General features: G+C 41.3%; 1 protein-coding gene across 1 annotated transcript; it reads left to right on the top strand.

Annotated features, from left to right (window-relative positions):
• Positions 1-865: 865 nt before the first annotated feature.
• On the top strand, positions 866-3,392 carry LOC135511626 (homeobox protein HMX2-like). The gene is made up of 2 exons (XM_064933111.1): positions 866-1,318; positions 2,347-3,392. The coding sequence occupies exons 1-2, from the start codon at positions 1,048-1,050 to the stop codon at positions 2,892-2,894; spliced, it is 819 nt and encodes a 272-aa protein (XP_064789183.1). The 5' UTR covers positions 866-1,047; the 3' UTR covers positions 2,895-3,392.
• The last annotated feature ends 23,100 nt before the right edge of the window (positions 3,393-26,492 follow it).

Here is a 26,492-nt window from a genome sequence, read left to right on the forward strand (position 1 = left end):
CACTTCAACACTATACATCTTGCATAGGAAATAATAAGGGTATACTACAGTGTAATAACAATGTGTTATGTTGTCTTGCAATAGGCCTATTTTTGACAATATTATTTAGTCAAATTCCCCCAAAAACGATTGAATACTTGTGATTGAAAAAAGGTCAAAGAAAACTCACTGAAGCTCATCGTTAAAAGACTCCTGATTAACTTCCATGGTTGCACCTGTTTCAAATTTTCTCATAGCCTCGTGAGTGGGAAATTCATCCCCAGTCTGTCCTTTTAAATTGTGAATCAGGCCTACGTATTAGGTAAGTAATTTGCTACAGTTCAATGTGTGTAAATATATACACAAAAACAAAATCAAACAGGCACAAAAAACGACACACAACATAAGACTTGAAAATTAGAAACCTTTACCTACACACAATTCATAGCCTAAACAATTCTCCCTTTTCAACCAAAGGTCCAATGTAATTGAATGTGGGTTATAATAAGAAACATGTTGCATCAGTTTCTAAATGGAAGTCGATGGATACTATGCCTATGCAAAACGTTTTGTGCTGCATATTTCTGGCAGAGAGAGATGTCTGTTGAAGTAATTTAATAGCCTAAGATGTGTGATTTGTCTGTGCCATAAGGCCTATATTTGTCTACCTTCACTATCGGATTCAAAGAGGGACGTAAAGATGGAATAAACGACAGCCTTTCCTTATCGCCTCTCATCCTATCTCAGAACCTCAACATGAGTTTGAAATTTCCGGGCTTAGTTTGAGCGTGTGATTGGTCCAAGAGGAGCTTACCTACATGCAAATGAGCCAACGCTACAATACTGCCTTTAGTCCAGAGCGCGTGGAAGTCGACCATTCAATACATTCATGTTCCCTGAGCTCCAGGAAAAAACAACCCAAGCATCCCAATTTAAAAAAAGGTTTTACTAAACAAAATACTATTTTCGAACTCTTTTACACAAGAGGAGTCCTCACAGACCAATAATAAGAAAACAATTATACAAAAACTATACGATATAGCCCAATCTTACTGTTATGAGTCGAGAATGAGTACCACAGAAGACAACGGAAGCAAGTGCTCTTCGGCCCCTATTTCCACCTTCACTATTCAGTCGATATTGGGCAAGTCGTCGGAGAAGCCACGGTCCGGGGCGAAGGAGAGTTCCAAGGGACTGCAGCTGGCGAGGACGCGCTTGCTCTCGGTTTCTTCGGAAGAGGAGTGCAGCGGTGGGGAGGACTCTGCAGACTGTTTCTGCTCGGATCCTGGTCACAGAGAGCCATGCAACCAACATCAACCACTTAATTTTTCATGTTTAGGTGAGTAGATTACTGAATGTAATTTGTGTTGTGCGTAAAACGTAATAATCTTTGCTTTAAAGTAGATTTTTCTTGAATTGATTATCGTCGCTGACATTTTGCATTTCGAAAATAAACGCTTATTTTCCAAGTAAAAAAGTTAAGTAGGCTATATATTGTATAAATCTATGGCATCTAACGGGATAATATCACTATTAATAGTAGCCTAATAATAGGTCAACAGTAGACTAAGGTAGGCTAGGCCAAATTATACACGTATTTATGATACATTTAGCCTAATCCTTGCTGCAATTTAAGCTTGTAAACTTCGATAACTCAATAGTAGCCTGTTTGTGTCTGCATATAGGTAGACTATCACTTCACTTTGTTTAATGTGTCGTATTACTGCTAGATCAGCGAACAGGGGAAAGGTCAAATAATTAACAGGATGTTTCCCCCTTCATTCCAAATTTAATCGAGTCTTCTAATTGATTAAACATGTTTCCACAATGACTGCACTACATTTCGTCAATTGAGCGTTAAATGTAACCTGATTTAATTAATAGTGTGCACCAGGCAGAGTCATATTAAATTGTTTATTTAAAAGGCCACTTACAACCTTTCAACGGTCAATTAATGAGTCAAAGTTCACACTTAATGCACTCTTGTACCGAGTATCGAATAATGTTCTTCTTTTAATAGGGATGTTCTCCAAACCTGGGTAGGCCAAAACAAAGCCTTTGAAAAATAAGTGTGAAACCTTTGAGACATATTCTACATTTTGTGACATAATTGATAACCTGATATAAAGGCAATAGACTAAAGCGTCCAGTAGCCTATCTTATGTTGATGCATATTTCTTGAGGGTAGGCCTACACCATTTATCAATGTTGGTAGGCTATAGATGATATCGAGGAGGACAGTTTTTAAATATTTTGAAATTATTTTGAAGTTAACCTACTGTTCTTAGGCCGTCATTGAAAATAAAAACTGACTTGCCTAGTTGAATAAGAGGTAAAATAAAATACTGGTATTTTTCCCCAATGCAGGTGCAACCAAGGGACTTATTTCAGGCCAAGACGGGATTGCACGGCGACCGCACTTGACACAGCCTCTGCTGCAGGATTACAAAGAGGAACAAGAGAGACCATGCAATCCAATGTCACCTATTTCAGAAGAGAGACAGACAGACGGTGCGGACAAGCAGACAAACTCGTCCAAGAAGAAGACTCGTACCGTCTTCTCGCGGAGTCAGGTGTACCAGCTCGAGTCCACATTTGATATGAAGAGGTATTTGAGCAGCTCCGAGCGAGCCTGCTTGGCATCAAGTCTACAGCTAACAGAAACTCAAGTGAAGACGTGGTTTCAGAACCGCAGAAACAAATGGAAACGACAACTGTCTGCGGAACTGGAGGCTGCGAACATGGCACACGCATCCGCACAGACACTGGTCGGAATGCCGCTTGTTTTTAGAGATAACTCCCTGCTCCGGGTACCAGTTCCAAGATCTATTGCTTTTCCAACGCCACTATACTATCCCGGCAGCAGCCTACAAGGGTTACCACTGTACAATCTGTATAACAAGATTGAATATTGACTCAATGCCTGTGATGACAGTCCAAAATAATAACACGTTAACACGCGACAGTACTTTCTTATAAATGTCTGCCAAACTCATGTCTATTATATAACTTTATTTGTTGAAAAAAATATGTCTTATTATGCAGCAACTGTATGTTTTAACAAGAAAGCAACAAGCTTCTCTAAATGTATAAAATACACCATGTGTATAATAATTATTTTCAACCTTGATTTTGCGTTCTTCTCCCTGGTTTAACGCGTTATACATTACGAGAATGTAGACACTGAAATACAGATGTTATCAAGTGGACTGTTTCCCAAACGAATTATGAATGCATTCAAACACAGTTTTAAATGTAATGTGAATGTGAATATGAAATATTGAGGTCCAACGACCTTAATCTGTTAAAAAATACTGGAAGAAATTGGGTTTATACATTTGGGGATATGGAAGTGCAAACTCGTTGCTTCGATTTTGGGGAAATGTTATTGTAATCATAGGCCCACCAAATAAACTGCTAATTCAATACATTTTCTATATCAGTGAAACATGGATTGGGATTTATTGTACATTGACCGTGTTTAATATTTATTTCGACATCTCAATTGTGGCATTCAATCCAGTTTTGGAAAAACAGGAAAGGAAAAACGAATTTCATATGTACAATATAAAATAGCTTACATATTTAAAATATTCACACTGCAGCTCAACGATTATTAAAGAAAAACCTATATTTGTTATTTTTCTGTGTAACTTTCTGCCATGGAAGTTTCAATCAACATGACATCCAGCTACAGTTGGCCAAACTCTCTTATAAACATATGACTCTGCAACTAACTAGGCCTCAAAAGGTGAACAATGATACTAAAACACCCTCTTAGCCAGTGGCATAAGCCTCCAGTGCGCCAACATTCATATTAAAAACATCTAGATTGTCTGGTAACCTTAAAACAATGTAGGACACTGTTTTTCCGTATTCAACATATATTTATCAAATGTGAACAATGTAGTATTATACCCTAAGCCTCATAGGTCTGTAACAAGTGCTCATTTGCCTACTACGAACAGTGTAACAAACAAACTATGCTATTAACAACAAAGTGTTGTGAACATTCTTCTACCAGAAGGGGACTACAGTTTCAAAATGATCTATGTATACAAGTGATTTCAGGTGTAGCCTTCCCCTGCAGTATTACTGGCTGCAGAGGGGTTTATGTGCTGCTTCCCTTCAACCATGGACACATAATGAGTTAAGATTGTGTCAAACGCTTTGGTTATATTTATGTTGCCTGTCTTAAACACAAAGACTCTTTTCATCTGTCATCACAGTCCTTTGGCGAGTTAGCCAATGTGAAATGTGTCATATGTACTTATGAGTGTCAACTCAGTGGTCTGCTTAACCTATTTCAGTGGAAGGGAAAGAGATGTACACCATCAGCAACCAATCAGAGTCATGGCGGCATATTCTGAGATTTGAAGTGTGCATTACAGGAACGCCTAGCCTTGTTGGAGGGAATGTAAATAAGCAGTGCCATTGTTAAAGTTCAAGACTCACCGCATCATTGTGTGATGCTTTTCCTTTTCCAGCTAGCCCACCACTCAAATCAAATCAAACTTTATTTGCCACATGATCCGAATCCAAGTGTAGACTTTACAGTGGAATGCTTACTTACAAGCCCTTGACCAACAGTACAGTTCGAGAATAAGAAAATATTTACCAAGTAGACTAAAATAGAAAGTAATAATAAAAAGTACGCAATAAGAATAACAATAACAAGGCTATATACAGGTGGCACCGGTACCGAGTGTGCGGGGTACAGGCTAAGGGGAGCTGTACATGTAGGTGGGGGCAAAGTGACTATGCATAGGTAACACTGTATCGGTTACAGTGAAAAATACATGTTCAAATATTAGAAAAGGCTTTCTGACAAAGAAACCTGTTTCGAAATGGCATACCACTTTGAGTGTTTATAGGGAGAAAACATATACCTAACTCTTAAATAATTGATTGGTGTAGGCCCAATTGATAGCAGTTTCATTGTCTATTGCAGGATTACAGTCTAGTTGTAACAAGTGTATATTGTACAATATTAGGTAATACATAACGTAGGCCTATAAGAATGGGGCCAACTCCATTTCAACTCAGGTCAATTCATGAAATTAATTGAAATTGAAGCAATGTAAAACTTTTGCCTGGAGCTTAGATTGCTTTTAAACATAACAGACAACCTAGGTACGTTTCTACCAAAGTTATTATAGTAAACTAAAACTGAAAGTAAAACAAAACGAATAATAAAACAATATTATTTGGTGCATCTTTGTCATCTCACCTAACCTATGACCTGACCCATCACCTTTATGCATTACTGCCCCACAGTGGCAAGAAGAGACATTCCACAAAACAAAACAATTGTACAACACAAAAATGGCTCCTAGCCTCCCATAGGCTACTTCATTTCACTAACACTAAAACGAAATAATAGAAAAACTAAATGTTTTTATCATACTTAAACTAAGTGACTAGTAAATCAGATCTGAAAACGAACTGAAACTAAACTGAATTTCGAATAAAAATCTTAAAACTAATAGAAATGAAAATAAATATAAAAACAGACCTATAATCTTGGTTTCAACGATTGAAACATACATATTACACACATTTTAGTTTTCCATGACCGCAGATAAGGCGATAAAAAAACCTGATAACTATTTTTGTACCATTGTACAATAATACAGCACATGGAAAATGGTTGGAATTACACATTTTGGAAAGAACTCTGTCCTTTTGTATCTTCTTTGTACCTTTTGTATCTTTGCTTGCTCTTACAATATTAGGCTACAGTATTTGGTTGCTCTAAGGTTAATATGCCCAATCAAACCGCACGCACGCGCACGCACACACACACACACACGCACACGCACACACACGCACACACACACACACACACACACACACACACACACACACACACACACACACACACACACACACACACACACACACACACACACACACACACACACACACACACACACACACACACACACACACACACACACACACACAAACGCACACCTCTCCCTCTCTCTCTCGGTGCTAATGGCTATACATTACCCTGCAGCATCATGACTAGCGAGGCTCTGTTGCCCAGCAGATTATTCCTGACCCAATTCCTGCAACTGCCGCTCGGTGTTCTGGGCAAATGGATCACGTTAGACAACATAAGTGATTTATGGGTAACTGATGCTGGCGGAGAGGTGCAGGGGGATGAATTTGTGAAAGAAAGGAAAGGGAGAGAACACAGTGAAAGAGACAGACCGTTCATGAAAAGGAGGAATAGCGTTGTGTGAATGAAGCTGTTTATTAGTTTTACAGCGGTCATTATGCCATCATGTTTGACGGTAATACACTACTCTCCTGGATGGAAACTTGTGCACTGCTGACTTGTGGGATATCTGCATGACCTGTTACATGGGGTTGTTTGATTTACAGGAGAGAGATAGAAAGGGTTGGAGAGACTGAGCGGTGAGGGAGAGAGAGAGAGATAAAGAAAAAAGTGAGAGGGGCTTGTGTTATACATCTCCCAAATGGCAGGTATGAATTACACATTTTAATAGTGAGGCAATGAAAATGATTTGAAGTGGTTTAAACACCAAAAGAAATAGTGGCTGGAATCACTGTGAAGATTTCTTGAGATTATGTGTTGTGCTTTAGGATTGATCAAACCTGCCTGGTAAAGTGAAAAGCAAGTGTAATTCACTTTGTGGTATAATTTATGGCAAGAATAATGGCAACTGTAGAAAGAGGGGCAGGGAAAAGATGAGCTGAAGGATTTCCAGGATATTTCTTTCATCCCTAGAGGAAACTATCTACAGGACTCCTAAGGTTTACATTTTACTCAGCTTTTCCTGTGTGGCAGTCCTAAAATGGATACAAAAATTACAATTATTTGTTTAGCTACAGTTGAAGTCGGAAGTTTACATAAACCTTAGCCAAATACATTTAACCTCAGTTTTTCACAATTCCTGACATTTAATTCGAGTTAAAATTCCCTGTCTTAGGTCAGTTAGGATCATCACTTTATTTTAGAAATATGAAATGTCAGAATAATAGTAGAGAGAATGATTTAATTTCAGCTTTTATTTCTTTCATCACATTCCCAGTGTGTCAGAAGTTTACATACACTCAATTAATACTTGGTAGCATTGCCTTTAAATTGTTTAACTTGGGTCAAACATTTCGGGTAGCCTTCCACAAGGTTCCAACAATAAGTTGGGTGAATTTTAGCCAATTCCTCCTGACAGAGCTGGTGTAACTGAGTCAGGTTTGTAGGCCTCCTTGCTCGCACACACTTTTTCAGTTATGCCCACAAATGTTCTATAAGATTGAGGTCAGGGCTTTGTGATGGCCACTCCAATACCTTGACGTTGTTGTCCTTAAGCCATTTTGCCACAACTTTGGAAGTATGCTTGGGGTCATTGTCCATTTGGAAGAGCCATTTGCGACCAAGCTTTAACTTCCTGACTGATGTCTTGAGATGTTGCTTCAATATATCCACATACTTTTCTTCCCTCATGATGCCATCTATTTGTGAAGTGCATCAGTCCCCCCTGCAGCAAAGCACCCCCACAACATGATGCTGCCACCCCCGTGCTTCACGGTTGGGATGGTGTTCTTCGGTTTGCAAGCCTCCCCCTTTTTCCTCCAAACATAACAATGGTCATTATGGCCAAACAGTTATATTTTTTCTCATCAGACCAGAGGACATCTCTCCAAAAAGTATGATCTTTGTCCCCATGTGCAGTTGCAAGCGGCTTTTCATGGCAGTTTTGGAGCAGTGGCTTCTTCCTTGCTGAGCGGCCTTTCAGGTTATGTCAATATAGGACTCGTTTTTACTGTGGATATAGATACTTTTGTACCTGTTTCCTCCAGCATCTTCACAGGGTCCTTTGTTGTTGCTCTGGGATTGATTTTCACTTTTCGCACCAAAGTACATTAATCTCTAGGAGACAGAACACGTCTCCTTCTTGAGCGGTATGATGGCTGCGTGGTCCCATGGTGTTTATGCTTGCTATTGTTTGTACAGATGAACGTGGTACCTTCAGGCATTTGGAAATTGCAGGCGTTTGGAGGTCTTGGCTGATTTCTTTTGATTTTCCCATGATGTTAAGCAAAAGAGGCACTGAGTTTGAAGGTAGGCCTTGAAATACATCCACAGGTACACCTCCAATTGACTCAAATGATGTCAATTCGCCAATCCTAAGATTCTAAAAACATGACATGATTTTCTGCAATTTTCAAAGCTGTTTAAAGGCACAGTCAACTTAGTGTATGTAAACTTCACAAGGGAACTTGTGTACATTTATACAGCACACTCATAGGAACAAAGATGCTATCTAGAACCAAAAGGGTTCTTCGGCTGGCCCCATAGGTGATCACTTTGAAGAACCTGTTGATCAATGTAGTACCTTTTCCACATAGGGTCGTACATGGAACGCAAAAGAGTTCTACCTGGAACCAAAAAGGGTTATTCTATGGGGACAGCCGTAGAACCCGTTTGGAACACTTTTCTGAGTGTAATGTAGGGGAAGGTTATAAAACATAGCACCTTGACGAGATGCAGGGTCATGAGGTTGCTTCCAGAAATTAGTTCTAAAAGCGATCGCAATGCATTAAGCCAGACAACTCTCAAGACTTGTTTTGCTCCTTAACTGAATTTGAGGAAGGAATAATGAGATTCTTGAGGCAGGCCTGTCATCCCTCGCCATTTACCAGCTCCCTGTATTTATGGTCTAATGTTTAAAAAAGAGAGCTTGAGCCAGAAGTGATTTTTCATGATTCTGTTTTACATTAACTGGAAATGGGTGGGCTAAAGGGAAATTGTGTTTGCATGACCCCCCCCCCCCTAATGTTAGAATCACCGTTTGACAGTGATTACAGCTGTGAGTCTTTATGTGTAAGTCTAAGAGCTTTGCAAACCTGGATTGTACAGTATTTGCACATTATTCTTTTTTAAATTCTTCAAGCTCTGTCCAGTTGGTTGTTGCTCTGTCCAGTTGGTTGTTGATCCTTTCTAGACAACTGTTGAAGCTGAGTTTACAAAACATTAAGAACACATGCTCTTTACATGACAGACTGATCAGGTGAAAGCTATGATCCCTGATTTATGTCACTTATTTAATACACTTCAATTCGATTTTTACGTCTTGAGACAATTGAGACATGGATTGTGTATGTGTGCCATTCAGAGGGTGAACAGGCAAGACAAAATAATTGTGTATGGTAATAGGTGCCAGGGCATTCTACCAAAGAATTTTAAAACTTAGACACTGTCTTGTTGGCCTAATGTTATATCCTAATTTGACTTTGGTGCAGGTCATATTGTTCTTCACATTACAGTCTCGTGAAAACACACAGTATATGAAATAAAATCCGAGTGTATTTGTCACATGCACAAACATAGAAACTGTCAACTGTACAGTGAAATAGTTATTTGCATAGTGGAGTCTTTTGTTTAGACATGTAGCTAGCTAAATAATAAACCATAATACTAACTCATAACGTTACTACCATGCATGAATCTGCAGGTAGCTAAAGCTAACCAACTAGGTTCAATGTTAGCTAGCTAGCTAACATTAGGCTACAACTAGCAATGCAAATGGCTTGCTTAGATACAAATAATATTACAACACAGATCATACATGTAATGCTAGCTAGCTAGCCAGCCAGGTAACTTTAGCTAGCTAGCTAACAGTACGCTTTGACTTGCAATGAAAAAGTCTGACAAAACTAGAAATATATAATATCTGAAAATGTAGCTAACTAGACTTTCTTACCCATATACATGGGCGAACGCTTCTCCTCCCCTGTCAAGGATGCCATGGTTGCCCTTTGTTTGAAGATGTAATCTGGAGACAGGTATTTTATACAACAGCCATCTGTGTTCTCTTGTTGACTCCCTCTGCATATTTGCAATGAAATTGCCAGAATTGTCTTTAGCTATGATATGCTGCTTCCACTGGGCATTCCACTGATTTCAAAACTTGATCAACTTCTCTGACAACAACAACCGACTCATTTTCAGAGTCAGCGTGGCACAATTGTCCTCCAGAAAGTGGAGAGCATTAGCAACACTTTTGAAGTACTTTGTGATATCTAATTTTAAAAAAAATGCATTAGAAAGGATTACTTACACATACTTAGCAACTCATGTTATAGACAGAAGCATCATACATTGCAGACCAATCCAAACTCATCTCTCAGCATGACTAGCCCATCCATTATCTCAGCCAATCGTGGCTAGCGGGAAGGTTCCTGTCTTTTCACGTGGCTAAAACAACTAGGCTCATAATTAAAAAATGTTACTCATATTTACAGATGGCATACAAGTTTGTTACGAAGACACATTAAAGTTCATGTTCCAGAAGACATTTCTGCCAAAAGACACATTTTGATGAAAAATAAATGTTTACATTCAAATACCTCTCCTGTGAAGTAGTGACATAGGCCTAGTTTCCTGAAATGAGTCACTTATGTTTATTGAGTGATATTTTATCACTTTCACAGGCTACGTACAAAACCTGGTGGATGTGTTGTTCAACAGCATTGTGGGAACACCCTACCATATCAGGAGGTGTTACAGAAGGCTGAGGCACTGGCCAGACACCATCCCTGCATCAGAGTAATGGAGGACACTTGAATCAGGTTGGTCACATTTGATCTGGTCAATGGTCAAAATACTATCTGTCCTGGAAGTCACCTAACTATCGTTAATAATGTAATCAGTGTTGTGTCTCCTGTATGTTGTAAGGGAGGTGCCTCCTTCCACTGAGCCAATGGACTACTCCTTGGCCCGAGTAAGCAATGCCAACCAGTCAGTGACATGGTGGCATGTGTCCCTTGTGAATCAGGATCTCTGATCCATTGTCCATCAGATGTTGGAAAATACCTCACAAGAGACAAACAGTGATTACTAATAAGACAGTACATCATAACTGTAGTAATATCACCCTTTCAATAAGTGTCACGCTTCCTCATTTTTCTACAGATGGAGGACAGAAGAGATGCTTTTGAAATGGATACCCTGACTGAAAACAGGATGATACTGGATGTCTGACTTGAGTGAGACCTTTCACCCATCATTAAAATTATACAACACACATTTTTATCATATTTCTATAATTAAATATAAGGGCAAACACCGCGGGACTGGGGGACCATGTATATTCTTTACACATCAGGGAACTCCTGTCGTATTTCACCTATATTTAAACTAGGTAGGCCAGTTGAGAACACGTTCTCATTTACAACTGTGACTTGGCCAAGATAAAGCAAAGCAGTGCGACAAAAACAACAACACAGAGTTACACATAAACAAACGTACAGTCAATGACACAATAGAACATATTTTGAAAAATCTATGTACAGTGTGTGCAAATGTAGAAGAGTAGGGAGGTAGGCAATATATAGGCCATAGAGCCGAAATAATTACAATTTAGCATTAACACTGGAGAGATAGATGTGCAGATGATGATGTGCAAGTAGAGATACTGGGGTGCAAAAGAGCAAGAGGGTAAGTAATAATATGGGGATAGTCAGGTGTGCTTTACAGATTGGCTGTGTACAGGTACAGTGATCGGTAAGCTGCTCTGACAGCTAATGCTTAAAGTTAGACAGAGAGATATAAGACTCCAGCTTCATTGATTTTGGCAATTCTTTCCAGTCATTGGCAGCAGAGAACTGGAAGGAAAGGCGGCCAAAGGTAGTGTTGGCTTTGGGGTTGACCAGTAAAATATACCTGCTGGAGCTACGGGTGGGTGTTGCTATAGTGACCAGTGAGCTTAGATAAGGCGGGGCTTTACCTAGCAAAGACTTATAGATGACCTGGAGCCAGTGGGTTTGGCGACGAATATGTAGTGAGGGCCAGCCAACGAGAGTATACAGTGGTGGGTAGTATATGGGGCTTTGGTGACAAAATGGGTGGCACTGTGACAGACTACATCCAGTTTGCTGAGTAGAGTGTTGGGGGCTATTTTGTAGTAGTCAGTTTTACGAGGGTATGTTTGGCAGCATGAGTGAATGAGGCTTTGTTATGAAATAGGAAGCCGGTTCTAGATTTAATTTTGGATTGGAGATGCTTAATGTGAGTCTGGAAGGAGAGTTTACAGTCTAACCAGACACCTAGGTATTTGTAGTTGTTCACATATTCTAAGTCAGAACTGTCCAGAGTATTGATGCTAGTCGGGAGGGAGGGTGCGGGCAGAGATCGGTTGAAGAGCATGCACTTAGTTTTACAAGCATTTAAAAGCAGTTGGATGCCACAGAAGGAGTGTTGTATGGCGTTGAAGATCGTTTGGAGGTTTGTTAGCACAGTGTCCAAAGAAGGGCCAGGTGTATACAGAATGGTGTTGTCTGTGTAGAGGTGGATCAGAGAATCACCAGCAACAAGAGCGACATCATTGATATATACAGAGAAAAGTCGGCCTGAGAATTGAACCCTGTGGCTCCCCCCCCATAGAGACTGCCAGAGGTCCAGACAACAGGCCCTCAAATTTGACAAACTGAACTCTATCTGAGAAGTAGTTGGTAAACTAGACTAGGCAGTCATTTGAGAAGCCAAGGCAGTTGAGTCTGCTGATAAGAATGCTGTGATTGACAGAGTCGAAAGCCTTGGCCAGGTCGATGAAGATGGCTGCACATTACTTTCTTTTATCGATGGCGGTTATGATATCGTTTAGGACCTTGAGCGTGGCTGAGGTGCACCCATGACCAGCTCGGAAACCAGATTGCATAGTGGAGAAGGTACGATGGGATTCAAAATGGTCAGTGATATGTTTGTTATCTTGGCTTTCGAAGATTTTAGAAAGGCAGGGCAGGATGGATATAGGCCTATAACAGTTTGGGTCTAGAGTGTTTCCCCCTTTGAAGAGGTTGGATGACCGCGGCAGCTTTCCAATCTTTGGAGATCTCAGACAATACGAAGGAGAGGTTGAATAGGCTAGTAATAGGGGTTGCAACAATTTCGGCGGATAAAATTAGAAAAAGAGGGTCCAGATTGTCTAGACCAGCTGTTCTGTAGGGATCCAGATTTTGCAGCTCTTTCAGAAAATCAGCTGTCTGGATTTAGGTGAAGGAGAAGCAGGGGAGGGCTTGGGTAAGTTGCTGCAGGGGGTGCTGGTATTTTGGCCGGGGTAGGGGTAGCCAGGTGGAATGCATGGCCAGCTATAGAAAAATGCTAATTGAAATGATCGAATATCGTATATTTATTGGTGGTGACAGTGTTTCCTATTCTCAGTGCAGTGGCAGCTAGGAGGAGGTGCTCTTATTCTCCATGGACTTTACAGTGTCCCAAAATCTTCTGATATTAGTGCTACAGGAAGCACATTTCTTATTGAAAAAGCTAGCCTTAGCTTTCCTAACTGACTGGGTATATTGGTTTCTGACTTCACTGAAAAGTTGCATATCGCGGGGGCTATTCAATGCAAATGCAGAACGCCACAGGATGTTTTTGTGCTAGTCAAGGGCAGTCAAGTCTGGGGTGAACCATGGGCTATATCTGTTCTTACTTCTACATTATTTGAATGGGGCATGCTTATTTAAGATGGTGAGGAAAGCACTTTTGAAGAGCAAACAGGCATCCTCTACTGATGGGATGAGATCAATATCCTTCTAGGATAACAGGGCCAGGTCGATTAGAAAGGCCTGCTCGCTGAAGTGTTTTAGGGAGCGTTTGTCAGTGATGAGGGGTGGTCGTTTGACCGCAGACCCATTACGCACGCAGGCAATGAGGCAGTGATCGCTGAGATCCTGGTTGAAGACAGCAGAGGTGTAATTAGAGGGCAAGTTGGTCAGGATGATATCTATGAGGGTGCCCATGATTACGGATTTAGGGTTGTACCTGGTAGGTTCCTTGATAATTTGTGTGAGATTGAGGGCATATATGGGACACCATACAGGAAGGTATAATATTTGCACATGGCGATATTAGCAGAACACTAATTTTACAGTATTATGGGAAGTATGGTTTATTCTATATGGAACATACATTACATTTGAAAGTTATCAAAACACTTTGTTTAGAGTGTCTACATAAGTTCAGCAATTGCACTCTTCTCACATTACTCTGTAGGCTACTAACCGATGCAAAGCTTCTCCCAGAAAATATGTAAACAGTGAACATAAGAGAGAGACGAGACGAGACAAAACTAGCCAGTTATAGAATATTGCGCTGTAGGATAGATTGGACATTCAACTCGCAATTGATACCATTTGCTTGCGTTGTCAACTAACATGAATTCAACGTGAAGTCAAGAAAACGTGTCATTGGATTTAGGTTCAAAGTTGGGTGAAGGAAAGACGAAATTCCCTTACATTCATTCCTTTTGTCAAATCCTCTCAGTTTTCCACGTTGATTCAACGTCATTACATAACATTTTTGGTTGAAATGATCTGGAAACAACGTTGATTCAACCAGTTTTTGCCCAGTGGGTTTGCTTACCTCTCTGTACTCACTACTGCCCTTGTTTGTTGTGATAGAATGGAAAAGACACACCCAAGGAACACTCACATCAAACCACACTCCCAAGACAACTCTTGTTTGGCTTCAGTCATGGCCGCTAGCATTTTTTTATGACCATTCTTCAAAACGAGGCCAAATAAGGATGTTCGGGATTGTCTTTAAAGGAATAATGTTAAAATACAGCGCTTAATCCAAATGTAAGGCCATCAGTCATTCATCATTCTGTAATGGACATTGTGCACAACCATTTTGTATTCTCCATTTTCTATTTGTACGTTTAAGAGGGGATTTATCTACTGTATAAGGCTTCATGACACTCAGTGATCCAGAAGGTCCCACAGCCCTGCCACAGTTGTTTCAGATCCTCCTTCCCACCCCCCCCCCCAGGACCTCCTCTCCCAGAAAGGAGTAGGGAAGATAAAGCATGTCATCATTCTATTAATGACCTACCGTTTTTGTAATGGGACTTACAGCAGTTGGCAGAAGTACAGGCAGCTTCTTCAATATCCTGGACATTATTTGTTCGTTTAGTTAAATTATGTTTCTAATTCCCTCATAATTACTTGTAATGAGGCTGTCTCTATCATTTTGATGCAGCTTCATCTTAATAGCGAATGTCATCCTTTTTTAGGGATAATTACCTCCCATAAGGCCAGGGAGTACGGCTGGGCTTTGTTGTGCGCTGCACACACGGCAAATTGGTTTGTTTCCTGACATCTTGTCTTCCCGCAAATTGGTAAATTAAGTTTCTCGGCTGGGGCATTATAACTGTTAAATTTGCTTTCCCGGCTCCCTTAAATGATTGGGTAGGCTGACAGCCTGTCGTTTTTCTGTGCTTGATTTTCTGCCTGTTGGTAAATCTTACCATGATGCTATGAGATTTTATACCAGTTGAGAGTGTACACATTGTGTAGAAAAGCATGAGATTAGCTATAAAACTGCACATTTTTTTCTCAGCATCATGGTAATACGTGTGGTATTGCAGGAAATTAGCTGTCCCCCCAAAATCCATTACAAAATATATATTTTTTGGGGGGGGTGGGGGGCTTATGCTCAGACCTTGTAGGGGTAGGGATGTCATTGTACAATTGTACAATTTAAATATCCTATACTTTGTATAGCAGAATATAAATAAAGAAGAGATCATGGATTATATAAGAGATAATCAATATCATTGTTTGTTACTTTCAAAATCCAGTATATATATTATCCCTAGGGCTTACTACATCACACACTTTGCAATGAGGCTGAGAGAATTTTGCATTATTAAAGCTAATTTCCTGCTATTCTACACATTTTGCCATGAGTCTGGAAGAAAATGTTGCAGTTTTACAGATTTCTTTTGCCATGCTTATGACATGTTCATATGCTGACTGGGGAGAGGTACTTGATAATCCAACCACAGCTGTGGCCACTGCTGCTGAGAGGTTTCATTTCTGAAGTGTCACAGACAGTTTGGCTCTACATGAGCCTGTTACACACCGATTAAAAAAGGGGAAAGAGTGCTCCCGCTGTGGTCATGTACATTTACCCAAACCACATAAGGGTCTAACGTTAACACCATGCTGCTGACATTACCTTCAGACGAGGTCCTGGCACTGTCTGATACTGTAACTGTCTGTATCAGACAGGAAGATACGCATATATTTCATATCGGAGAACACCTATCACTCCTGTCCTGTCCTGTTTAGTTAGTGGATACTGCTATTACTGGGAAATATATACAACATTATACAGTATGTTTCACATGTATGTGGTGGGCTATGTTAGGGTCTGATTAGCTTTATGTTAAAATTACTGAATCGTCGAAATAATTGAAAGGCCAAATCAAGGTATAGCAAAGTCATTTTTAAAATATATTTTTTCCTCAGAAGGATCAAATATGTACTGCACATACTTCAACTCTTTCCGCATTGAAGAAAAAGACCTAATATCAGTGTTATTGTTGGAGAGTTCTTGAACCGTGAAGTGCTCCTTGTTTCTGCTTGGCTGTTATCTGTTTGTTATAAGATTTGATAGGAGTCTTTTTAATACAGCGAGTGGGGTGCTCTTTGTAACACCCAAGTGGTCTCTTTTAACTCCAGGGGTGTAGTACACAGAAAGATTATCTGTCACTGCTGGCTGAGACTGACTGCTGACCATACACCCTGCAGCACTGGGGAAAACAATGAGAGTAGCACACAAGCAACTGACAGCTAATAAGAGATCAGTCCCCTAGAAGGGAATACATTGTATTTGAGGGGTGAGAAAAAAGAAAGCATAGGGACATTTAAATCCGTGTGAAGTGTCAGTCAAAGCAACAACCCACATGCGATTTCCAGTCTCTAGATTTGTGGGCATAACAGTGTTATTGTCAGATATCTACCTTGTTTTAAAAAAAATGGTTATATTTGCATTTGAAGTAACATAATCCAGGACGATCATCATTAGTCTGCTGTTTACAAGAACTGAAGCAAATATGAATTTATTTACGTACCACCAGTTTGACGATGATATACAGTAGCAATTGAAGAGTTGACAACTGACAGAGATAAACTGCTCTTCCTCTGCCTCATCCCTCTAAGGAAAGGCTCTTTGAAACCATCCCCAGTTCAGCAACACATATCATAAAATACCTGCATGACTGCCAATTTGTGTGTGTGCCTGCATGTGTGTCTGTGCGTACATGCACATTTAGCCGAGTGAGTTCGTGTGTATATGGGAACCCAGGATCTCTTTGAAAACACATTTGTAACCATTAGTTGAGTGTAAGATTTCATGTGCACAATGCATCCTCCCTACTGGTGTCAGAGTTTCTGTGTAGCTCCTCTGGCTGGTCTGGAGGGACGGGCATAAGAGGGGGGACTGGAGCCTGGGTGTCCCACGGACGATGCATCACGGCAAGCAAAGCGTAACCTGAGCCTCCCCTCTGGCCCTGATGCGGCCTGCCACAGCGCACTCCCGTTCGGCCTCCATCACACCCTGGGGATGCTTTTAAAGAGATTTGGTCAGTGAGAAAACAGCTCTTCAAAAGAATCGTTGTTACATTAGAAAGTAATTAGTAGGGCCCAAGGCCAAGGATTCTCCTGACAAATGTTGCACCCCAAACAATCAGTCTTAGAACTGGGCGGCCATGCTCTACACGGGAGTCTATAGGTATTTTGGCAGAGGGCATTACCATGGTTTTCAGGGTGATAGTTCCCTTGGGGTCATCAGGGACGTTCACAGGACAGTCGAAATAATGAGTAGTGAGAGGTTCACAGGGGAGAGGTTAGCAAGGTTTTTCATGCAAGGTGTGCGTGTGTGTGTGTGTGTGTGTGTGTGTGTGTGTGTGTCTGTGTGTGTGTGTGTGTTTGTCAGAATGGACCATTTCTTGGCTCCATGTTTAGAATCATACTCAAATAGTGGGACTTCTAAAGATGAATTTTACATTACTGAACCATTTTATCACAAGCTCAGAAATTCCAGAGAGAATTGCATTCATACTTTGGCATTAAAAGTCACAGCTCAAAACACAGCAGCTTTCGGTCACACTGCAAGTGTTACTGACAGTTATTGCAGCTCATTTTCCTTTCTTAAGATCTCAGGTAAACCTTTTCTGTTGGCTTGCCACCTGTTCTATGTAGCCTGCAGGAGCTACCGACAACCTTGCCTCTCACCGCGTGAAAATACGGAGGTGATTGGGGATGGGGTCTGTGGGTAAAGCCACTTGCTGCAGGGTAGGACTCGACACCAGCCCCCTCACAGTATCCCAGGTCTCTGTGCCGCGACAGCCTCCAGCACATCAGATAATCACGAGGAAACCATGAACAAGGTCTAGCGAAGCTACTGGTTCCAAGTGGAAAAAGCATCTACAACACCATTCTCCATGCACTGTAATTTACAACTTGATAAGAGCTAGGTAAATGAGTAATCGGTTTGGAGAAGGGAATTGTAAATATAAATGACACTTGTTTTTAGATATATTTTATCTTATAATCACTGGAGAGAAATGTGAAACCATTCATATGGCAGCAAACTGAAGCATATCAACATTCCCACAGTAAAGTTTATGAAATGCTGTGCGATTATGCAGAATTTAAATTGTACGGCCTTTTAACTTACAGGGATGGGTACTTTGAATGTCTTATTTATAGGCTACCCTGATTTTCTCTGGTTATTGCTGAGGATCCTTAGTAATAGTGGATAATGTGAAGAAAAAAAATACATCTAGGCTAATTAAATCGTTATGGAGCTGAGCACAGACCAAGTTGTAACAGTTTCAACCCGACACATGGCACAATACCTGGCCATGTCATCACATATTTCCATGGTTAGTGCAGGCTATAGACGAGGGCATAGCCTACCATTGTACACTATTCTCCCTATTATAATTCTATGTACATTAATCTTCCAACAGTACCACGGGCTGAAAAACTGAAATGTGGCAATTTTCAGAATGAATCAAAAACACAGCTCTTTTTTTTCATGCGTGAAGGCCCTCCAAACCATTTTTTTATGATTCATAAATACTTTACCAAACCTAAATAATCTACAAGATCAGAGTATTTTTAGATCTACCAATTGGTGCTGAAACAGAGACGAATATGCATATATTTAAAAGGACTTTCTTTCATTGATCACTAATATTCTGAACCCATTCTCTCAATATATTCTATTGTCTGTTGACAAAATTAAAATCAGAATTTACACCGTATTTAAAGGGATAGCTTAAGATAAAATGTACTGAAAACGCCACAAGAAAGTCTGTTGGCCAGCAAGTGGGAGGGTTTTCAGCAGTTGAAAGAAATGTATTCAGAGTGCCCAAGGTCGCCACAACTGCAGAGCACGTAATGCGACTGAATAAAAGTTAAGTCTGAATAACAAATACTGAGAAGTGTGTAGGAAAAGAAGTGGTCTATCCATATCTATCCATGCAATTTGCAAAAGAGAGGTTTAACCTGCAAGGTAAAAGGTCATGATCAAAGGGTATCCTCCATGGGACAGTTTTGAGACCCTTCAAGAAGCACTGATCCAAGCTTTTGTAAAGGAATTTCCTCATTTCAATACATTTCCAGTGAGGGAAAAAGAAACACTAGGTACAGTGGCAATATGGCTAGCCCAAAGGGGATTTTAGGTAGATTTGTGGATAGAAAGACTGATGGCAGATAGTGGTTGGTTGCCAATAGGCCGGCGGCCTTTCATTTGCTGAGGTCAGAACCTCAGAGAGATCACAGATTCATGGGCCTGGAGTGACCATTGGTGTTTGTCTGTTTAGCCTCTGGTGTGTAACCAGGTCTTGACCTTGCCTAAAGATTAGTATCAGTATCAGATTTAACTCTCCCACCTTTAGCTCTCTCTCTCTCTCCCTCTCTCTCTCTCTCTCTCTCCCCCTCTCTCTCTCTCTCTCTCTCTCTCTCTCTCTCTCTCTCCCACCATTAGCTCTCTCTCTCTCTCTCTCAATCTCTCTCTCTCTCGCTCTCTCTCTCTCTCCCTCTCTCTCATCCCTCTCTCTCTCCCTCTCTCCCTCTCTCTATCTCTCCCACCCTTAGCTCTCTCTCTCCCTCCCTCTCTCTCTCCCTCTCTCTCTCTCTCTCTCTCTCTCTCTCTCAAAGGCACGTTATGGTTGACTTCTCGATGTAACAAATCACTTGGACTGACACAAGTGGTAAGGCTGTTACCATTATTGTAATATCTGACTAATTACCTTGAGCCTTTTTCATAGAATTTGAAATCCATTTGAATTCAACTTCAAAGCATGTTGCAAACTGAAGCCACTGATTTGAAATACACAATCTGCAACTGTTAAGCGTCGAGTTCACAAACGAATGCGTTTCATAGATTCGTTTTTGCTGATGTAAGTTCTAAAGGATGTTGAAGAAATGAGCAAACAATCCTCCTAAAACAACTGTAGCACATGCTGTACCAGTGACGGTCTGTGCCGTTTAAGATGAGGGAGGACGATTATTTTTTTAATGAGCATGGCCTTATTTCTATTATAGCATATTGGATGACTGTCATTCATATTCCATTCACCCAGCTCAATGTAACGTCGATAGGTTGAGAATACTACGTGATACTTGAATGAGGTTGCTACAACCTAGCCTATGAATTATGTTTACAAAAGTAGGCGCACAGGTCGAGAGAAATTTGAGTAATCAAGATGACAGACATTGACACATTCCATACCGGCTTGCACACTCTTGCCTGCATCTCGCTGATCTAGGGTGCAATCATTAGTCCAAAAGTTCCCAAACAAGAGTTTCTATTGGACAAATTCAGCTATGATTATCCCCATTTCATTTAGTTTGCTTCTGTTTAAGAAACTTTTTCAAGGATGAATACACCTCTGATCACACGCAAACAATGTTCATGTTCATAGCAGCCACATACAATCAGCATGATCCCTTTGATCGATTTATTCCCTCTAGCTTCTACCCGCTCTCCTCCTCTCACCTGTTCACTTGAGGACTTCAATGCACAACACATCAGCTTTCTGTGACCAGGCGAAAAAAAACAATTTCCAAGCCTAACCTTCATATCATAACTGTTAACCGCTACACACAGTCTACATCGTTGTCACCATATTAACATCATAGTCAACATAGCTACTAGAACTAATGAGTCAGTAAACCCGCTACAATCATGCAGTTTAGCAGTTCCGCCGGCGAGACCTGGTGGCAGAAAATGTAAGACCAAAAGCTTACCTTGACTTCAAAGAGTTTCAGTGTTTGATAGTCACAGCCAGCTAGCCAGCATATAATCCCTGTCTGTTTGAGCCGGGTGTTTGAGTAGGCTAAACTAGCTAGCTGCATTCACATCTTAATTTTAATAAATACATTTGTTCAAAATTGTTGTCTTTCTCTCTGAGTCAACTACTTACCACATGTAATGCACAGTAGTGCTAGCTAGCTGTATCTTTCAGTACTAGATTAATTATCTGATCCTTTGATGGGGGGGACATGTCAGGTCATGCTGCAAGAGCTCTTAAAGGTTGGAGGACGTCCTCCAGAAGTTGTCAAAATTACTGTTTAAGTTTATCGAAGGGGGTGAGAACCACAAGCCTCCTAGGTTTTGTATTGAAGTCAATATACCCAGAGGAGGACGGAAACTAGCTGTCTTCTGGCTACACCATGGCGCTACCCTACAGAGTGCTGTTGAGGCTACTGTAGACCTTCATTGCAAAACAGTGTGTTTTAATAAATCATTTTGTGACGAGAATATATTTAGTATAGTTATATCTAAAAATAATAACTTTAATGTTTCACTATTTTTATGAAATTCACTGAGGAGGATGGTTCTTCCCTTCCTCCTCTGAGGAGCCTCTACTGTCCTGGCCAATTATTTTGTCATATAAGTTGAAATGTAATGACTCATGGCTGTTTGTTGACATCTTAATCTGCTAAATGATGGGACAAGTGTCAAATGTCTGTCAAATAAGTACTCTAAATACTTTTGAAATCCCAATCAGTTGATTAGTGGACTAGTTCTTTATGATGGGGGACCACAATCACCCGGGGATGAACAATGACAAAGCCCCATCATTCAAAGGGATCCATCGCGTCAATAGACATTCTTCATGGGAGTCATTGATGCCTTCGCTAACTGAGACTGATAGAAGTTTTGCATTGTAGGGATTATCCGTGGCAGGCTGTTGAGTGACGTCTCTCCCCTGTAAACTGTCATAGCCTGCCAGGACTGACTGGAGATGGCTATGGGGCAATATAGTCAAACATGCACCTCTACCCTCCACTTACTGAATCACCATGTCAGAAACTTTCAGGACCCCCTCTTTGTTCATTGCTCTCTGCCTGTGTGATACTCCCTGTGTTTCTTAGCAAGTCCATGGCTGAAAGGGGAAGGAAAGGAAGGGGAGTAGCAGTTTGTTCTTCTTGCAATTAGTATTTACGGTTTTAGCTAAGCAGAACTAATGTAGCAAATCATTGAGTCTCATGTTACCCAGCCTCTGTCAGAGCAGTGGCCGGCAAGATTAAACTGTATTGAGATGACAAACCCTGTGTATCCATTACAAGCCTTTTATTATTAGCTGTGTTATTGGTAATTCCCTTTGAATGGCCACCACAAAAACAGTGAATTGCCTTTACAAAAAAAGATTGCAGTTTTGTAAGTGCAAGTAACTGCAGTCGACAGTGGTATTTTGGATGCATTAATAACTGCACAACACTCTGAATGCAATATTTTTCTGTAAGGGGGGCTAAGGCTAACTTCAAAACAAGGGCACGGTAAAGGTGTGGATGATGCAGTGGTGATGCTGCAACTTTGAAAACAAGCCAAGGGAGACGTTTAGCTGATATGTATGACTTGTAGGACTAAGTGTTGTTCGGCTGTGACACAAGACAACACCCTACTGTTTGGGTAGAGCAAAGGGTTTCCCATGGTGACCATTGCAACTGTCAATCACTGTCACCACTTCCCACCTTTTCAGACAAATGTGAGCCACCCTTCTCACTTTGACGCTCACCCTTCTGGCTCCTATTAAAACCATTTCCCTCTACCTCCTGGAGTACTTTATGTGCCTTTATGTCATCTAACCAGTGCGTCTCTCACCGTATTCAGACCCTTTGCTATGCGACTCGAAATTGAGCTCAAGGTGTATCATGTTTCCATTGATCATCCTTGAGATATTTCTGAAACTTGGAGTCCATCTATGGTAAATTTCATTGATTGGACATGATTTGGAAAGGCACACACCTGTCTATATAAGGTTTTGAAGTGGACAGAGCACGTCAAAGCAAAAACCAAGCCATGAGGTTGAAGCAATTGTCCGTAGCGTTCCGAGACAGGATTGTGTCAAGGCACAGATCTGGGGAAGTGTACCAAAACATTTCTGCAGCATTGAAGGTCCCCAAGAACTGCCATCAAGGACCTCTACACCAGGCGGTGTCAGAGGAAGGCCCTACAAATTGTCAAAGACCCCAGCCTCCCCGGTCATAGACTATTCTCTCTACTACCGCATGGAAAGCGGTTACCGGAGTGCCAGGTCTAGGACCAAAAGGCTTCTCAGCAGTCTTTACCCCCAAGCCATAAGACTCCTGAACAGGTAATTAAATGGCTACCCGGACTATTTACAATGTGTGCCTCCCCCCAACCCCTCTCTTTACGCTGCTGCTACTTTCTGTTTATCATATATGCATAGTCACATATATGCATAGTCACATATGCATTGTCACTTGTTTATCATATATGCATAGTCACATATATGCTTAGTCACAATTGGGCCGACCAACCAGTGCTCGGGCCCAGTGGCTAACCGGGCTATCTGCGTTGTGTCCCACCCACCACCTGCCAACCCCTCTTTTACGCTACTGCTACTCTCTGTTCATCATATATGCATAGTCACTTTAACCATATCTACATGTACATACTACCTCAATCAGCCTGACTAACCGGTGTCTGTATGTAGCCACACTACTTTTATAGCCTCGTGACTGTATGTAGCCTGTCGTTTTTACTGTTGTTTTATTTCTTTACCTACCTATTGTTCACCTAATACCTTCTTTTGTACTTTTGGTTAGAGCCTGTAAGTAAGCATTTCATTGTAAGGTACTCAGCGCACGTGACAAATAAACTTTGATTTGATTTGATGGTCCTCAAGAACACAGTGGCCTCCATCATTCTTAAATGGAAGAAGCTCGGAACCACCAATACTGAGCAATCGGGGTAGAAAGGCTTTGGTCAGGGGGGTGACCAAGAACCCGATGGTCACTGACAGAGCTCCAGAGTTCCTCTGTGGAGTTGGGAAAATCTTCCAGAAGGACAACCATCTCTGCAGCACTCCAACAATCAGGCCTTTATGGTAGAGTGGGCAGACGGAAGCCACTCCCCAGTAAAAGGCACATGACAATCCACTTGGAGTTGGGCAAAAGGCACCTAAAGGACTCTCAGACCATGAGAAACATGATTCTCTGGTCTGATTTTTCTAATTTTATAACACATTTCCTGCAATTCTACACATTTTGCCCTAAAGTGGAGAGAAATGTTTGCAGTTTTTAATATGATATCTTAGTGAGACTGACTAAAAAAATCAAATGCCTCCCCCCAGCCTATAATTCGACCTTGATAACAAGTTTAGATAACTGACCGCTAAACTAACTTAGCAATCTAAAACTGTTTTGCTGACATGGGCTAACAACTGACATAGCAAGAGAAAAAATGTTTATGCACAACCAAATTTTGAAATTGCAGCTTGTATATTCTACTATTCTAACTTGAAAGTCGAGACCCCAACCGAGTTCTCCTAAAAATCTTCAAAAATAGTTTGTAAATTGATCCGAGGGCCTTCAAAAATCGCCCATCCCTGCTTTAAGACAAAACACATAGTCCATCACAGCTATTATGGTCGAATGCCAATGGCACAATCTCCATTTCTTTTTTTTCTTCTTTCTCCCCAATTGTTAGTAATTACTATCTTGTCTCATTGCTCCCACTCCCGTATGAGCTCGGGAGAGAAAAAGGTCGATTGTGCATCACCCCAACGACCTCCCGGTTGTGGCCAGCTGCGACAGGGCCTGGGTGTGAACCCAGAGTCTCTGGTGGCATAGCTAGTGCTGTGATGCAGTGCCCTAGACCACTGCGCCACCTGGGAGTCCCCACATTGTCTACCATTTCAATTAAGACTGCTCTCCATGGATGGGCTATTTATAATAAAATACTTGTATTCCTTGACCTTATATAAGGGATTGACAATATCCAGACTGAGAAGTCCTGCTTACTGGATACCCTCCTCCTCTCAGTCCCTGTTTTTATCCCAAACGAATCATTAGTAGATCTGTAGTGTTGCCTTATCAGTTACAAGCAGGTACAAGTGGAACAAATTCTCATGATTGATCTACTTAACACGGCCACAATAAGCAGGTCACTGTAGTCACAAACGTCGGGTAAGACACTGTTCATAATCAATAGCCCTTCCTGCCACTGGCTCCACTGCCGGGACTGAATGGGAGTCTTAATCTTAGTGTGTATGCGCAAGCATGCATGGTCGGTGCTTGTGTCCATGTGTGAATGTGTGTGTGTGTGCAAGCGATTATATAAAGTTCAATGACACATGAAACTCAGAGGCCCACACATCCGCATGCATGGACACGTATAGCACGGCGGTCCTTCATAATGTTTCATTGTGTATCGAAATCAAGTCAAGCTCGTGTGTGTTGTCAAATGCTTTCAAACGGTCATAGACTTTCTTGCACACCATATCCCGACACCAACATACAAGGAACCAATATGAGCATTTGAGAAAGGCTGGGCTGTTGTTTATGATGGATATGTATTATAGAGTGCGGAGCACTGTCAAGGAAGGTGTTTGAATCCATCTGCCCCATTGTGTGCATGCATGCAACAAAGAGGGAGACACCTGTGATTTTACACGGTCCTGTCGGATAGTGACAGGGTCACAGGTACAGGGGAGCCATAAGGCAGGTGTCAGGAATCAGTGCTCAAGTGCCGTTCAACTATAAAAGCACTCCAGGTATGCTTGTGGAAAATGACTGATAACATTGTTAGGGAAAGTGTCGCTCAACGCCTGTGTCTGGATACACCTGTGACTGGATACACCTGTGACTGGATACACCTGTGACTGGATACACCTGTGACTGGATACACCTGTGTCTGGATACACCTGTGTCTGGATACACCTGTGACTGGATACACCTGTGTCTGGATACACCTGTGACTGGATACACCTGTGTCTGGATACACCTGTGACTGGATACACCTGTGACTGGATACACTTGTGTCTGGATACACCTGTGACTGGATACACCTGTGTCTGGATACACCTGTGACTGGATACACCTGTGTCTGGATACACCTGTGACTGGATACACCTGTGACTGGATACACCTGTGTCTGGATACACCTGTGACTGGATACACCTGTGACTGGATACACCTGTGACTGGATACACCTGTGTCTGGATACACCTGTGTCTGGATACACCTGTGACTGGATACACCTGTGTCTGGATACACCTGTGACTGGATACACCTGTGTCTGCATACACCTGTGACTGGATACACCTGTGTCTGGATACACCTGTGTCTGGATACACCTGTGACTGGATACACCTGTGACTGGATACACCTGTGTCTGGATACACCTGTGACTGGATACACCTGTG

The sequence above is a fragment of the Oncorhynchus masou genome, chromosome 24 (genome assembly GCF_036934945.1).
Source record: "Oncorhynchus masou masou isolate Uvic2021 chromosome 24, UVic_Omas_1.1, whole genome shotgun sequence".
NCBI classification, from domain to species: Eukaryota; Metazoa; Chordata; class Actinopteri; order Salmoniformes; family Salmonidae; genus Oncorhynchus; species Oncorhynchus masou.

What these genes read in the sequence shown, in the direction of transcription:
- LOC135511626 (XM_064933111.1), top strand. Translation starts at nt 1,048, where the DNA reads ATGAGTACCACAGAAGACAACGGAAGCAAGTGCTCTTCGGCCCCTATT. An exon ending in ACTTAATTTTTCATGTTTAG is followed by an intron (nt 1,319 to 2,346) that starts GTGAGTAGATTA and finishes TCCCCAATGCAG; the next exon opens with GTGCAACCAAGGGACTTATT.